The 14,378-nt window shown below is 60.5% G+C and overlaps 1 protein-coding gene across 5 annotated transcripts in view; it reads right to left on the bottom strand.

Annotated features, from left to right (window-relative positions):
• KCNQ2 (potassium voltage-gated channel subfamily Q member 2) overlaps positions 1 to 14,378 on the bottom strand; it is a 43,312-nt gene that overhangs the window by 13,362 nt on the left and 15,572 nt on the right. For 4 of the 5 annotated variants that reach the window (XM_055544472.1, XM_055544471.1, XM_055544473.1 and 1 more), the window contains exons 2-11: positions 13,968 to 14,058; positions 12,872 to 12,998; positions 12,407 to 12,582; positions 11,497 to 11,622; positions 9,715 to 9,825; positions 9,082 to 9,177; positions 6,393 to 6,487; positions 5,313 to 5,342; positions 2,350 to 2,418; positions 1,404 to 1,433 (exon numbers count right to left, since the gene is read on the bottom strand). In XM_055544472.1, coding sequence (XP_055400447.1) covers positions 1,404 to 1,433; positions 2,350 to 2,418; positions 5,313 to 5,342; positions 6,393 to 6,487; positions 9,082 to 9,177; positions 9,715 to 9,825; positions 11,497 to 11,622; positions 12,407 to 12,582; positions 12,872 to 12,998; positions 13,968 to 14,058 — 951 coding nt within the window. The remainder of the gene's footprint in view (positions 1 to 1,403; positions 1,434 to 2,349; positions 2,419 to 5,312; positions 5,343 to 6,392; positions 6,488 to 9,081; positions 9,178 to 9,714; positions 9,826 to 11,496; positions 11,623 to 12,406; positions 12,583 to 12,871; positions 12,999 to 13,967; positions 14,059 to 14,378) is intronic. The other variant, XM_055544474.1, reaches the window with a different exon arrangement.

The following is a 14,378-nucleotide window of genomic DNA, read 5'->3' as shown; positions in this document are numbered from 1 at the left end:
GGCACTTGGGGGGGGCAGGCAAGATTTTCCAGATTGGGGGAAGGGAGGGCAAGAGAGGAGAGAGAGAGAGAGAGAGGCTGAGACGAAAGTTGTCTGGAGGGGAGAGGCGCGCAGGCGGCGAGCACAGGGAGCCGCGACAGGCCGGAGGGGCCGCGCCAAGGGCCAGAGAGTGCCCATTGGGCAGAGCTGAGGGCAGCCGTGCCCACCTCCTCGGCCTCAGGGTCCTGGGGGCTCACAGGAGGGGCTGATGGCAGCACCAACGGGAACCAATGAAGTGGAACAGCCTCGGGGCTCCCCAGACACCAGGCTTGCTGCTCCCCCTCCCTGCCCACCTGACTACAGCCCCGTGCCGGGCCCCTTGGTTTGTGCCCATGAGAACAGAGGTCACTGCCCAGGATAAAGCCACTCTGGTCTGGGATCTAAAGGGTCATCTCTGCTGCTCTTTGGGCTGGTTGGAGGCAAAGCGCTGCTGATGTTTCCAGGTCAGCTCCAGTGGCCAACTCGCTTCGGGAACTCAGGGGTGGGGTACATGCCCCTCTCCGATGGATGCTGAAGCAGGGCTCAGCCCAGTGCCTTCACAGCTGAGCAGCCTTCGGTCCAGGAGGGCACGAACAAGCAGGCAGCATCTTTGGCCCATGGCCTGGGGGATGGGACTCCCCGTGCAGGTGTGGACAGGGCACCAGGGAACCCCTGAGCTCAGAGATACACAGCAGTACATGGGCAGGTTGGAGGTCACCAGACTCAAAGTGGTGAACTGATCTGGCTTTCTTTCAAAACTAGGAAAACAGCAGGGTGCTATCACCCTAACCCCAGGAGAGATCACCCCCGGGAGTCCCCATCTGGGGTCCCGGTCTCAAATTCACCTGAACCAAACAGAACTGCAGGGGCCTAGACAGACACGGGTAGTGGGGTACGGGTGCCCACCAAGGGGGTGTGAGGTGGGGCAGGAGACCCTGCCCAAAAGGAACCCTCTCCCACTCCTCCATCCTCCAGCAACCTCCACAAATCAAGACCTGCAGGGGTGGTGTGAAGACCTCCCCTCAGAACAGCACCCCCCGCACTGCCTGACCCTGACCCGCAGTGTTTGGGACACCCCGTGGGAGTGTCCACCTGGGCCACCCTTGACTCAGAGCAGCCCAGACCCTGTGCCTGGAGCCAGTGGGACCGCTCCCCTGGAAGCCCCCCACCTCCCGCCCAAGGGGCTGCAGTCACAGGCAGGCAGACAGGAGTTGTCCCTCAGCTCGGGGGCCTGGAAGGAGGCATAGACCCAGGTGCCCACATCGCCACCGGGCAGGGGTCCTTGTGCAGTGGCATTGGGGAGCATGCACAGGCCCCGCGGCAGCGCGAGCTCCACGGGACACGCAGAGAAGAGCGGAGGCGGCAGAAGGCAGGCGGGCACTGACCTGGGAGATGGCTCTGGCTGGGGCTCCTTCCTGCAAACAGAAGCACAGGATATCAGAAGCTGGCCCAGTGGTTGGACCCCACACAGGGCCCAGCTGATGCACAATGCTCCCATGGGCCAGGGCTGTGTGTGAGGGGTGCAGAAACAGCCCACACACCCCCAAGAGCTCCCTGGGGGGTCCAAGGAGGCAGATCCCGGAGGGACAGTGAATCTGGAAGGGGTCACAAGAAGTTTTGAGACTGAGGGTGCTATGACCCCATGTTTATGGACACTTGTTTTAATCAGCATCACCAATATTAACAAACTTTGAAAGAGGCAGTGTGAAGAAAGCTCTGGAGCTGTCGAATTCCACAGTTGATACTCAGGACAGCTAAGGTCCTTCACTTAACCACATCCACGAGGACTCTTCCAGATAAGGTCATGTTCACAGGTCCCAGGACACAGATGAATCTTTGCAGGGGGGCACCATCCAACCCTCTCCAGATGCCCCACTGCTGAGAGCTCTTCAAACAGCCCTGGGCGCTGGGCCCAGCAGGCATCCTCCCCTCCTCTCCCACTGGCCAGTCCGTGTCCTCGGCAAGCCTGTCTGTGTCAAGTGCTCCGGGAGTCGCAGGTTTTGTAGTCGTGAAGGAACCAGCAGGTGCTACCCATGTGTCTCCACCTGATGCTCCAGGGTTGGACTCTTCCTCTGACCTGTGGCCAGAGGACCAGCCTCCCCGCCCCATATGGAGCACCACCCCCACCCCATGCCCACCCCCAAACCAGCCGCCCTCAGGATGGGAGCCAAGACTGGTCAGCAACAGGGGAAAACCTCCAGCAGCACCAGGGCCTGAGGCAACAGGATGTGAACATCCTGAGCCATCGGGGGCCTTAGCCCAGCCTGGGCGCCCCTACTGGCCCTCATGGAGCCATGGGGGATTGGAGCCCATGTGGATGCTCCCGCCCACCTGAAGGTAAGTCCGGACTTGCTCTTGAGGTTCCGCAGCAGCTCCAGCTGGTTGAGCGGCGGGATCAGTCTGCAGCAAGAGGACAGGTGAGTGAGCCCCCAACCCACCAGAGCCCCAGGGACCCCCATGCCAACTCTCACCAGAGTCCACATCTCACATGGGGACACAGGCCATGACCTGTTACAGGCAGAAACAGGAGGAGTCCATGGCGGCAGCAGACCCCCAGGGAGCCCATGCCTCCACCTCTGCGGCCCAGGCACTTTCTGTATTCCTCTGGGTTCACTTTCCCTGGGCACCTCGGCCCTGGGAGTGGATGGTGCCCAGGCCATCCCTAGAAGGGACACCCACGTGGAGCAGGTCCCGCAGGGCACCAGAAAATGGGAGGGCGCCCCTCCCCCTTCCCAACCCCTGAACACCCCCTGGATTTGCAGCACAGTTGAAAACGCAGCCCCCAACATCCTAGGACTCCCAGACCCCTCTCTCTCTGAGCCACTCTCTCTGCCAAAGCTGAGCAGGGCGGAGGTCCCAGGAAAGGACTGTGCTGGGCAGAGCCCACTGGGCGGCTCCTGGGCGACTGGTCTGGCCCTACTCCAAGCCCCATTTCCTGGATGGAGTCCCACCCGCCAGGACAGCCACATGCCTGGCCTGCCTGCCAATCCAGCATTCAGCGCTGTGGCCACCAGCAAGGAAGCCAGAGGTGAATCAAGTCCCTCTGGGATGCCAGGCAGTGGTCTGTACACTTGGGAGGCTCCTGGGGAAGCCCACACCCCCACCTCCAGCTGCAGCAGCCTCACCCAGAGACTTGGGTCCCCATGCTGTCTGGGGACACTTTTGTCCCTCTCCCCCACACCATTCCCCACTCCCCACCTGGTTCCTGGACACTTTCAACCCTCAGCTTCCATCTTGTCCATCAGTCACCCTGTCAGCTACCAGGCACTGGTCTCTCCTTCCCGACTCAGCCTCCACCTGCTCTGATACCCCCACTGGCTCTGATAGCCCACCTGCTCTGTGACCCCCGACTGCCTGTGAACCCCCACCTGCTCTGACACCCCCACTGTCTGTGACATCCCCACTGAGTCCCAGGCCCCCAAACCCTGTTCTGAGCCTTCTTGACCCTGGGGACCCCTGACCCTCCCAGGCAACTGTGTCCAAGCCTCTCCTGGGTGTCCTCACTCTGTCCTGCAGTACCACCATTCCCCACACACCCTGGCTCCAGCCCCTACCCACTCCCGACTCTTCCACGTGCCCCATGTCCCCGCTCCCCGGATGCCCATCCTTCTCTGACTCGCTCTAGTCCTTCTGCTCGGACTCCCCACTGTCTCCAAAACAGGAAGATCTCTGACCCCCTGCACCCGCAGCCCTGACCTGCCCCTGCCACTCAGTCTCCAACTTTGCTTTGGTCTCTCCCAACTCCTCCCTGCCCAGCCATGCCACCCAAAGGAACGCCCGTCCCCCAGCCCTGCCCTGGTCATTGCCATCCCAGGGGAGCAGGTGTGGCCCCCCCCCCTCTCTGTTCCCTCTGCAGCCCCAGCCCCGCCAGGCCTGGATCCTGGGAATGCTCGCCCTCCTCTTCCCCATCCCCACTCCTCTCCAAGGCTGTCCCCTGTCCTCTTAGGTCCAGACCAAGCAGGAGGCCTGGGCAGTTCAGTCGGCTCAAGCCATGGGTACAGCAGAGCCCCAGGATGGACACTGGGGCAGAGCTGGTCCCCCCACTGCCTTGAGCACCCACCATGGCCTGGAGCAGAGACCCCGGGCAGCTGGACCCAGTCAGCCCCCACACATGGGTCAAGGGCAGGGACACGCAGTTAGGACGCCATGCCTTGGACACAGAGCAGCAGGGGACAGAACACAGACGGGCAAGGACGTGCAGGCACCACACACTCGAGGGCCACGCACACACAGTCCAGTCGTGGGGGACGAGGGTGCAGCGGGCGACGGGGGTGGGATACACAGGAGCGAGCAGTGTTAGTCTAGGGGTCAGCCGGCTGCGGAGGACACCACCAGTCCCCAGGCCCGGGGCTGGGTAGGGGTGTCTCCCCAGACATCGGTGGATGTGGTGCTGCTGGAGTAGGTGAACCAAGGGGCTGCTGGTCTGGGAGGAGCCTGTCAGGGTCTGAAGCAGGGTCCCCCCACCTGGAGCCCCAGGAATCCCGGGTCAGCAGCCAGGAAGGATACTGGTCCCTCTCCACCCCGCGTCTGGGGGAGGGGTCAGGCCCTCCTGCCTGCGGAGCCTGGCCCTGCCTGGCCCCCTCTTCCCTTCTGGGAGCAGAGGATTAACTCTGGCAGGTTCCCACAGAGGGCACCAAGGGAGGATGAGAGATCCCTGCTCTGCAGGGCGGAATATGGGGCCACCACTCTGAGGGGAAAGGCAGAGCCTACAAAGGGCACAGGGGACCCTTCCTGGAGCAGCTCGGCACCCCGGTCTAGACAGGGGACCCCAGGAAGCGAGCTGTCTGGTGCAGACATGGTCAGTGGGGCTACATGGATGGGCCACAGAACCCTCTGTCCACGGCCTCGAGTCTCACTCTCACTGCAGTGGGAAGACTTGGGGTTGGGGGAGTGGATGCAGAGAGAGAGAGAGAGAGACCCCAAGCCCAGAGCAGTTTGCCAGGACTGGGGGCTAACTGTACCCCAAACTGGGACAGCCAATACCCCGTCTCCACTACCTCTGCACTGGGCATAAGTGGGGCTCCGGGGGCAGGGTGGAGGTGCACGGGCAGGACCCCAGCCACTGAGACAGGCAGGAAGCAGAACAAGGGACAGAAAACACCTGGACAGACAGATCCAGCACAAGAAAGCAGCTTGGGGGGGAGGGCAGTCAGGAGAGGGGACCAGGGGAGCGAGGAGGGGGCATGTGGCTCCAAGTAGGGGCCACAGGCTGGGCAGGGCTGGCTCAGGGGGCCCCGGGACAGTCCCCAACAGAACAGAATCACACTACACGCTTTCCGCCCATGCAGTCCTACCTGGAGGCCCCGTAGGTTTGAGTTTGCGAGCTTTCAAGTGTTTTTCACACACACACAAAGGGAAAGGAACAGAAGATTGTAAAAGAACGGGAGAAGAAAAAGGAAATGAAAAAAATAGTGGAGGAAAGTGGGGGAAACAACAGAACAAAGAAAATTAGCATGAGGGTCGGTCCTGTCTTGAGGACTGGGAACACAGGGCCTGGGGTAAGAGCAAGTGCCCTTGGAGCCCCGGCACCCCAAGACTGAGTGTCCCCGGGAGTGATGGTGGGTCAAATGCTGGAGAGGGGAGTGGGCAGCACTGTCTCCCAGGTGACAGATCCTGGGAGAGGCAGGTGGGGACCTGCAGGAGGACTCTGCCCCTGTGAGGGCTCCATTGGGTGGACACCCAGGGGCAGGTAAGGGGACTCTTCTGGCTGAGAGGACCCAGAGTTCAGCATTCACCAGACGGTATCTGACCTTCATGAACTCTGGCCAGGCCCCCACCCTTCTCACCTCTGACCTCATTCTGAGCCCGGGCCTGGCAGCAACACACCCCAGGGGCAGAGCCTGGAAAGGTGCCCACTGTCCATGTGGCCCCCAGGGGGGCTCCCCAGGACCCTCTCTCCCCCACAGGGATCGTGGGGGTGTCTGCACCTTGTCCTGTTGGGGCCTCTCTGTGGTCCGGGGGTCTCTCCTTCCTCAACAGAGACCCTGGCCCTCGCTGGGGGTCAGAGGGTCGAGGTTATCCTTTTGCTTCTAAACACAGGGCCCCCCACCAGCGGCGCTGCACCCGGCTGCTGTCCGTGGAAGCAGCCGCATTTACCTCTGTGAGCTCAGGGGGCCGTGTCCACCAGACTCACACACTACACCCCTGACAGCAAGGACACTAAGCAGGGGGCAGAATGAAGGTGAAAAATAAAAGCCGCAAACTATAAAACAGAGAACAAAGTTAATAAAATAAATCACACACGACTCGTTTCTGAAAAGTACATGTTTTAAAGAAAAAGAAACAAAAAGCAAACAAAATGATGAGCAACTGAAAACGGGGATTAAGAACAAATGGGGGGCACACCCAGGCAGCGTGGTGGGGGGCAGAGCTACCTGTACATGGGGACGGTCACCGTGCGCTCATAGTACTGCCACGTGGAGTGCAGGTCCGTGCGCGACAAGTTGGTGGCATAGAACCTCCAGGCGGACTGTGGAAAGGATGGGGGTCAGGCGCCGCTAGGGGCCCTCCTGCCTCTCCCGGGGCCTCGCCCCCACGCATCCCTGTGCACTGGCCTCTGGACAGCAGCCCAGTGTCGCTCCCATCCCCATGGGCCACAGTCACCTCTGCAGAGTGGAGTTGGGAGCGGGGACCCAGCAGTGAGTCCGCATGGAACTCCAGTTCTTTCCCTTCCATCTGTCCCACCTAATGCCTGGCAGCCATCACTCGGCATCATGGTCACCTTCCTGCCCTCCCTGGGGGACAGGAGGTGAGGGCCAGAGCCAAGGACATGGGCCGCATCCTCCACTGTAAGGCTGAACCCCTGCAGGGCGCAGGCCTGGCCTTTACACCAGCCTTGGCCAGGCCTGGCCTCTGCTCCCAACTCTCGTTAATCAGAGTAAAATACACATAACGTAAAGTTCACCCTCTTAAAGGGCACAGTTGATTGGCGCTAAGCTCGTTCCTGATGCTGTGCAAATGTCCCCTTGACAAACACCACACTTTAACCACCTCAAGACCAAGGGCCCCCAACCCACCAGCATGACTCCCCACTCCCTCCACCCCTGGCCTGCCATCCCTGATCTGCGTCAGTCTCTGCGGTTCCCCACTCTGGACACTTCCTAGCAATAGAATTTCAGTGGCAGGCCTCCTGGGTCTGGCTCCCTCCGTTTAGCACGTTCCCAAGGCCTGTCCCCGGTGGAGCCCATGTCCAAGCCTTGTTCTTTTTAAGGCCAGACATATTCAAGCATGGGGCTTCCCAGGGGGCTCAGTGGTAAAGAATCTGCTGCAGTGCAGGAGATGCAGGTGCAATCCCTAGGAAGATCCTCTGGAGAAGGAGATGGCAACCCACTCCAGTATTGTTGTCTGGGAAACCACATGGACAGAGGAGCCTGATGGGCTACAGCCCATAGTGTTACAAAGAGTCAGACACGACTGAGTGACTAAACAACAAGATTCGAGCCTGTGGATGGCCACACCTTCTGCACCCTTTCACTGGCTGAGGTGGTGTTTTGACCTTTGGCTCCTGTGAATGGTGCCATGTGAACACCTGCGTGAAGGATTGTGGCTAAACACCTGTTTCCAGTTCTGTTGGGTGTTCACCTAAGAGTGGGATTGCTGGGTCGTGTGACAGGTTTAACCTTTGGAGGAGCCACTAAACTGTCTTCTACAGCAGCCACACCATTTCACACCCACTCCCACAGCGACGTATGAGGGTTCTGACTTCACATCCTCATCAACACTTTTTTTAAATTGTGACCATCCTGGTGGACATGAAGGACTTTTGATTTGCATTTCCCCCATGAAGAACTATGCTGAACATCTTTTCACATTCTTATAGGCCATCTGGTATATCTTCTCTAGAGAGATGTCTACTTAAATCCTTTGCCCATTTCTTAGTTGGGTCGTTTGTTTGCCATTGAACTGCGAGTCCTTCATGTATTCTGGATACCAGATCTCTATCAGATATCTGATGTGCAAATATTTTCTCCCATCCTGTGGGTATCTTTTCACTCTCCAAGGAGACAGTTCAAATAGTGCCCTTGGATGCACAAAAGTTTTTCTTTCATTTCTTGTGCTTTTGGTGTCATATCTAAGAAACCAAAGTCTCAGAGGCTGACTTCCTACCGCATAAAGTCAGGTGAAGTAAGCACTTACACTCTTCTCCGGTCACTTCCGAGCCTGCGTTCAGCGCTGGGCATGTGTGGCCTCGTGGAGCCCCCAGTGTGTGGGGGTCCTTCCCTAATTCCTCCCCATCTCCGGCCCTCCCCCAATAACTCAGAGCTTCTCAGAGAGGAGGGGGCTGTGGGGAAGTGCTGTCTGTTCAGGCCGTGCTCCTTCCCTAGCCTTGCAACCACTGGGAGTGCTGTGACTTTGGTGTCAATAGTGGGTGGGACTATTGTCAATGGGGGGTGGGCATTTTTGTTCTTCTTTACAATCTTTTGCATTTAAAAGAAGCAGTCATTTGAAAGTGAAAGACAGGTATACATATACACACAAAAGTAGGCTGCTGCCTGGGAAAGAAAACGTCTTTAAAAAAACCAGCCAAGCCATGTGAGGGACCAGGCCAGTGTCCAGCCTGTAGTAAAGGCCAGTCAATGCCAAAAGTCCACTGGATCCATGGTCCTTGGGAAGGGCTGCAGGAACCTCAGCCCCTCGGGCAGCCTGTGCCCAGCCTGCACTTTCAGGATAGCTCAGGAAGCACTGCTGGATACTGCATGGCCACTGTGACCCCAGTGATGGGGTGGGTGGTGCAAGCTGGGAAGCAGAGACATGGCTCTGCCACCTACCTGCATGGGGGGTCACTGAGCCCCGATCCCACAAGTGCAAGGCAGCGTCGGTGCTGTGAGGGGACAACTCGGGGGCACCGGTGGCAGCCTGGCCCAGGGCCTATAGACGGCTGGCCTTGATGCTACCTGTGCCATAGGTGCCGGGCCTCTGCAAACATCTAAGCAGGTCTCAGCACAGACTTGAATTCCCCGACAAGAGACAAACACCCAGTGGGGCTTCGCTCCAACACCGTGGGCCCAGGCCAAGGGTCCCATGGGTCCGTGTGGGGCCCACACAGGGGCTATCTGGACGCACCTGGATCAGACCTGCTGCAGGGTTCCGCCTCTTCTCAAAGTGCTTCTGACGGTGCTGCTCTTGAACTTTCAGGGCAAAGCCAGACCCCAAAATGCCCTGCAAGTCACTGGGGTCAGACAGCACCCGGGGACCAGAGCCCCCCCACCTTGCCTGCACACTCCTGGATCCGCCTTCTCGCCCCTACCCCCAGCCCCTGGTCACCAGGAGACAGACAGGGGGGCTTCATCCTCACAGGAGCTTGGCAGGGCCCACTCTGAACACACCTGGCACAAAGGTTGCTGTCCTCCCATTCTGTCTACACTACAATGAGCCAGGGGTGAGGACCAGGGTCTCAGAGAAGACCACCCAGACAGCAGCACCACCAGCTCCCCCATGCCCTGCACAGCTGCAGGTGGAGGGCTAACAGGGCCCCCATGCCTTCTGCAGGAGACCTGCCAGAGACGTGTCACCCACAGCACCGCTCCTGGCCACAGGGACCCAACTGGTCAATCCCAGGGCTAGGAGGCGCTGATGGGGACCCACAGATGCAGTGAGAGGGGAGCCCTGCCCTGCCCCATGTGACCCCAAGGAGAGAAGTGGTCACCGAGGAGGCCAGACTCTGTCCCCCGCAAAGGCAGGAAGGGCAGGACTCACAGCAGGAAGAGCGAAGAAGGAGACACCGATGAGGGTGAAGGTCGCTGCCAGGAGCCTCCCGTTCCAGGTCTGAGGGTACTTGTCCCCATAGCCAATGGTTGTCAGGGTGATCTGTGAACAGAGAGCCTGTACTCAGGCAGACCTGGCAGGAGCCAGGGCCCCCTCCAAGGCCTCAGGGCAGCTGGACAGACCCCTGCCCCATGCTGCCTACATGGGGCCTGTGAGGCCGGGGTCACCACCAGCCACCCTTCACCGCTCAAGAACCAAAATGAAACTCTCCAACAGGGCGTGGGGTGGGGGGGCGGGGTGTTCAGCCTCCACTCTCATTTTACACCTGAATTGGGCAGGACAGGTTCACCCAGAAGGGCTGAGCTCCAGCCAGACGGGCAGCCGGGAGGCTCCGACAAAGCCGGAGCCTGAGAGGTGATAGGGCCAAGGGACCCTCTGAGGACGCTCAGGGGTCATCTGGGGGCCTTTGGAGGGGGGCCTTGTGAGCTGAGGCCAGAGAGGGAGGGGCCCAGCTGCCAGGAGGGGCATGGAATTGGGGCACCTCCACACACAGGGTCTCACGAACTTCTTCCTCAGAAGGTCATGTAGTCCCAAAACAAGGGCAGACTTGGGGGCGTGGGGGGATTGCTAGGGGTTCGGCCCTCGGGGCCAGCATTCAAGGCCAGTGTTCACAGCCAGCATTCGGGAGGCCAGCTTGACAGCAAGGGGGTGGGGGGACTCCCCCAGTGCCCATGAGGCTCCTCCAAGGACCACCGGCCCACAGAGCAGAACAAGGGGATCTCAGGTGGAATGATTCCCAAGAATGATGGGGCGGAGCCAATCTCATCCCATCACAGAGCAGAGGGAAACTTTAAAGTCTGCAGTTCACAGAGAAGGGACTTCGCTGGAGGTCTCTTGGTCAAGACTCGGCAATAAAAGTGCCGAGGGCCCAAGTTCAGTCTCTGGTCTGGGAACTAAGACCCCCACACACCAAGAAACACGGCCAAAAATGAAACACTAAAATAAAAATAAAGTTCACAGAGGAAACCCCCGGTGTAGGTGGGGAATACCCAGAAGGGGTTGCCCATCTGAGTGTCCAGCACCCCCAGAAGAGCTCACAAAGGAGGGGCACTCCGGCCCCCACCTGGGGGCGTCCATGGAAACAGACAAGGAGGAGGTCCTGGCTCGAGCAATCGGGGTCGAGGTCTGCGGGGCCCTTTGGAGGGTGGCCTGGGAAGCCTTTTCTCAGAAGAGGCCATTGCACCAGGTGACAGGAGAGGGGCCCTCAAGGGGCCCAGGAGGTAGGTGGCCGTGAGCATGGGCCAAAAGTTTACCAGCTCTGGACGGAGTCCCCCTCGTCAGGAGCAGCCTGGGAGGTTGAGTCAGGGGGGTCTAGCTCCCCTTTTCAAACTCTGCTCCATCAACATGACAGGCAGCACCGCCCCTCCCCCTCCATCATAGAGATCACACAGGTTGGTCAGTGAAGAAGGAACAGGCCATGGCTGGGTACAGGCTCCGAGGGCCAGGCTTCTTGCCACCCCACATAGACCAGTGCATCCCCCACCACGGCCCATCTGGGACGCCACCTTTACATGGCATTCTGGTCAGAAGCAGCCAGCCGATGGCCCCAGAGAGATGTCTCCAGCCAGGTTAGGCAGGAGAACTGGGGCACACCGTGGGGAGGGGTGGGGGGATCTCAGACCATGGGCAGGAGGGACCCCAAGGCAGGCCACGCCCAGCGAGCACGTCCTTGGTGAAGGCCCCTCTCCTTGGCCCCAGAGGCCAGACACTCACCAGGCCCCACCAGAGTGCGTCCGCATAGGTATCAAAGTGATCGTTCTCCCCCTTCTCTGCCAAGTACACCAGAAACGAGGCCAGGATGAGGCAGAGGAAGCCAATGTACCAAGCAGTGACCAACTCCTGAAAGAGATGGCCACGTCACAGCAGCCAAATTGGCACCCAGCCCAACCTGCCCAGGAGCACAGGGCCCCATCTGGCTGGAGGTTCGCTGAGCTCTGGGTCCCCTGGGCTTCCGGGGCAGGTATGCCTCCCGAGAGCCGGCTGCAGAGTCCCCGGGAGCCCCAAGCCTGGGCAGACAGGAGAGGCAGCTGGTTTTCCAGCCCCAGCCCCAGCCCTGGGTGATCCCACACCTGTGTACCTCACCCCTAGAGGATGGCAGGCAGGGATGGCCCAGAGCCGCATCCACCCAGGAAGGGAGTGGTCCTGAACGGCTGTTAGGCAGGCAGGCTGGAGAATGTTCCCTGAGGCTGAGGGAGACTCCCACTTTGTCTTGTCAACCAAGGCCCAGCCTCGGGGCCTCAGACAAGAAGGACAGTGGGGAAGAGGCTGGGGGCCAATAAGCCCACCCACCAGCAGGACAGCCTCTCTGCACAGCCTGGCAGGGTGGGATCTGGGTTTGTGGAGCTCCTGGGAACACAGGGTGGGGATTGGGAAGGACCTGGGACTGCAGCCACCTCGCGGGTCCCACAGCCAGTGGCCACCACGAGCCTCAGCCTAATGCGCAGGTGACTGGGGGATGGGCACTAATCCAGTACACCCAACACCACGGAGCCAGCCGGTTCTGGGCCTGGCAGAAAAGCTGGGGAGACGAGGTCAAGGGTCAAGTCATGGGAAGACACCCAGAGGAAACGAGGGGCTGTGTCATGCCCGGCCAGCCCTCCCCACCCTGGCCTGGCACCCTCACCTTGCTGTGCGCATAGACCACGGAACCCAGCAGCTTCCAGGTGCCGCCCCGCCGGTCCATTCGGATCATGCGCAGGATCTGCAGGAAGCGCAGGCTCCGGAGTGCCGATGTGGCGAACACATTGCCCTGGGAACCGGCAGCCAGCACCGCGATGGACGCGATGAGCACCATGATGTCTGCGGGAAACGGCCGAGCTGGGGGGCGGGCCCTCTGCTGCAGAAGGGCGGCCCCCACCAGGGCTCCGGGACGATGGACAGATGAACGCACACAAAGGGCCAGCATGGCCTGGTTCCACAGTCCACCCAGCCCAACCCGTCCCTAGGCACGGCCGCCCGGCACCTCATTGCCCTGTACTCAGGCCGCATCAACCACGGGCTCTGATGCCAAGAGGGCAGGTGGGAAGAAACTTTCAGAAAGAGCTGGTCCTGCATTTGTGCCTGCCCACCTACCCCCACCGGGCCTCACCAATCACACAGAAGGGCTTCCGGGCAAACTTGAGCCGCCCTCTCCAGCCGCGGTACCGACAACAGCAACCCGCAGCCCAGATCCGCACGAAGTACTCCACACCGAACACCACGATGGTCACGATTTCCTGCGGGCGACGCTGCAGCTGAGCCACTACAGTGGGTGGGGGCCTGTCCTGTGTAACTGGTGTGGGGCCCCCGTCCTGTGTTGCTGGCGTGGGGCCCCGTTCTGTGTACCCGGTATCAGTGCGGTCCCTGTCCTGTGCAGCCAGTGTGGGGTCTTCATCCTGTGTCGCTGGTGTGGGGCCCTGTTCTGTGTAGCCAGTATGAGTGCAGGGTCCCTGTCCTGTGTAGCCAGTGTGGGGTCCCTGTCCTGTGTAGCCAGTGTGGGGCCCCCATCCTGTGTAGCTGGTGTGGGGGTCCCATCCTGTGTAGCTGACGTGCATTCAGGGCACAGAGGGTACAGCTGATGGAGGGTCTCAGGTAATTGTCAAGTTGGGGGTGCTCCCAGGCCTGGGGCAGCCCCAGGACACAGGGCAGGGGGGAGGAGGACTCCCCAGAGGTGCATCTGGATGCAGGATCAGCCTCCCTGCAGCCCTGCCTCCCATCACCAACAGCAACACAGAAATTACCCTGCAGTTGCCATGGCGCCCACCCCTACCCATCACAAGAGTGCTGTGAGCTTCACAACCCCCACCCCACACCCACATCTGCCGGGAAACACCCCACACTCCGAGGTGGAGGGGGCCACCCAAGCCCGCAGGCTCCAGTGAGAACGGAAGGTGGGAAAGGGCAAAGGGACAGCGGAGGCGGGGGCTGTCAGGTGCTGTGATGACACAGGGTGGGGGGCAGGCCGGGAACAGGGTGCTGGGGTGTTGTGGGGAGGGGCCGGTGGAGGCTGAGGAAGCTGCAACATCACCGTCAAGAGGGGAGGCTGGGAGGAACCGAAGGGCTACCAAGAAGAACAGTGGGTGCCAGGAGGGTGGGGGCCCCTGCCAGTGGGGGACCTGGAGAGTCAGACCAACGGGATCAAGGACAGGCTGCCGCCCGTGGCCTCGAGTGCCATCAGGCCCTCCGCGCCATCCTGCGGGACCCACCAGGATGTAGAGCGCGCCCTCAGAGCTCTTCTCGTACTCCTTGATGGTGGAGAACACGGACAGCACAAGGCAGGAGAAGACCAGCAGGAACCTGGGGACCGAGCAGAGGGCGGTCAGCCAGGCCGGGCGCCCAGAGCAGGGGACACCCCAGGGCTCCATGGCGATGACCAGCCTCATCTGCTCTCCAGGACACCCACCACGTGTCCCTTGTCTGCTCCCAAAGCTCTCAGAGCAAACAAGGGGCACTGCCTCCTGGGTCACTGGGCAAATGAGAACTGAGCAAATGCCACAGCCCACCCCCAAGCAAGGCACCCCAGTCATGGTCCCCCATCCCTGTCTACAACTGTCCTTGCCAGGCTCACAGGAAAACACTTCCTGTCCCCTAGTTTACACCGGCTTCACCCATGCTGT

Source organism: Bubalus kerabau, chromosome 13 (genome assembly GCF_029407905.1).
Source record: "Bubalus kerabau isolate K-KA32 ecotype Philippines breed swamp buffalo chromosome 13, PCC_UOA_SB_1v2, whole genome shotgun sequence".
In the NCBI taxonomy this organism is placed as follows: Eukaryota; Metazoa; Chordata; class Mammalia; order Artiodactyla; family Bovidae; genus Bubalus; species Bubalus kerabau.
The sequence above is the reverse complement of the archived record's forward strand: the minus strand, read 5'-3'. Positions and strand labels throughout refer to the sequence as shown.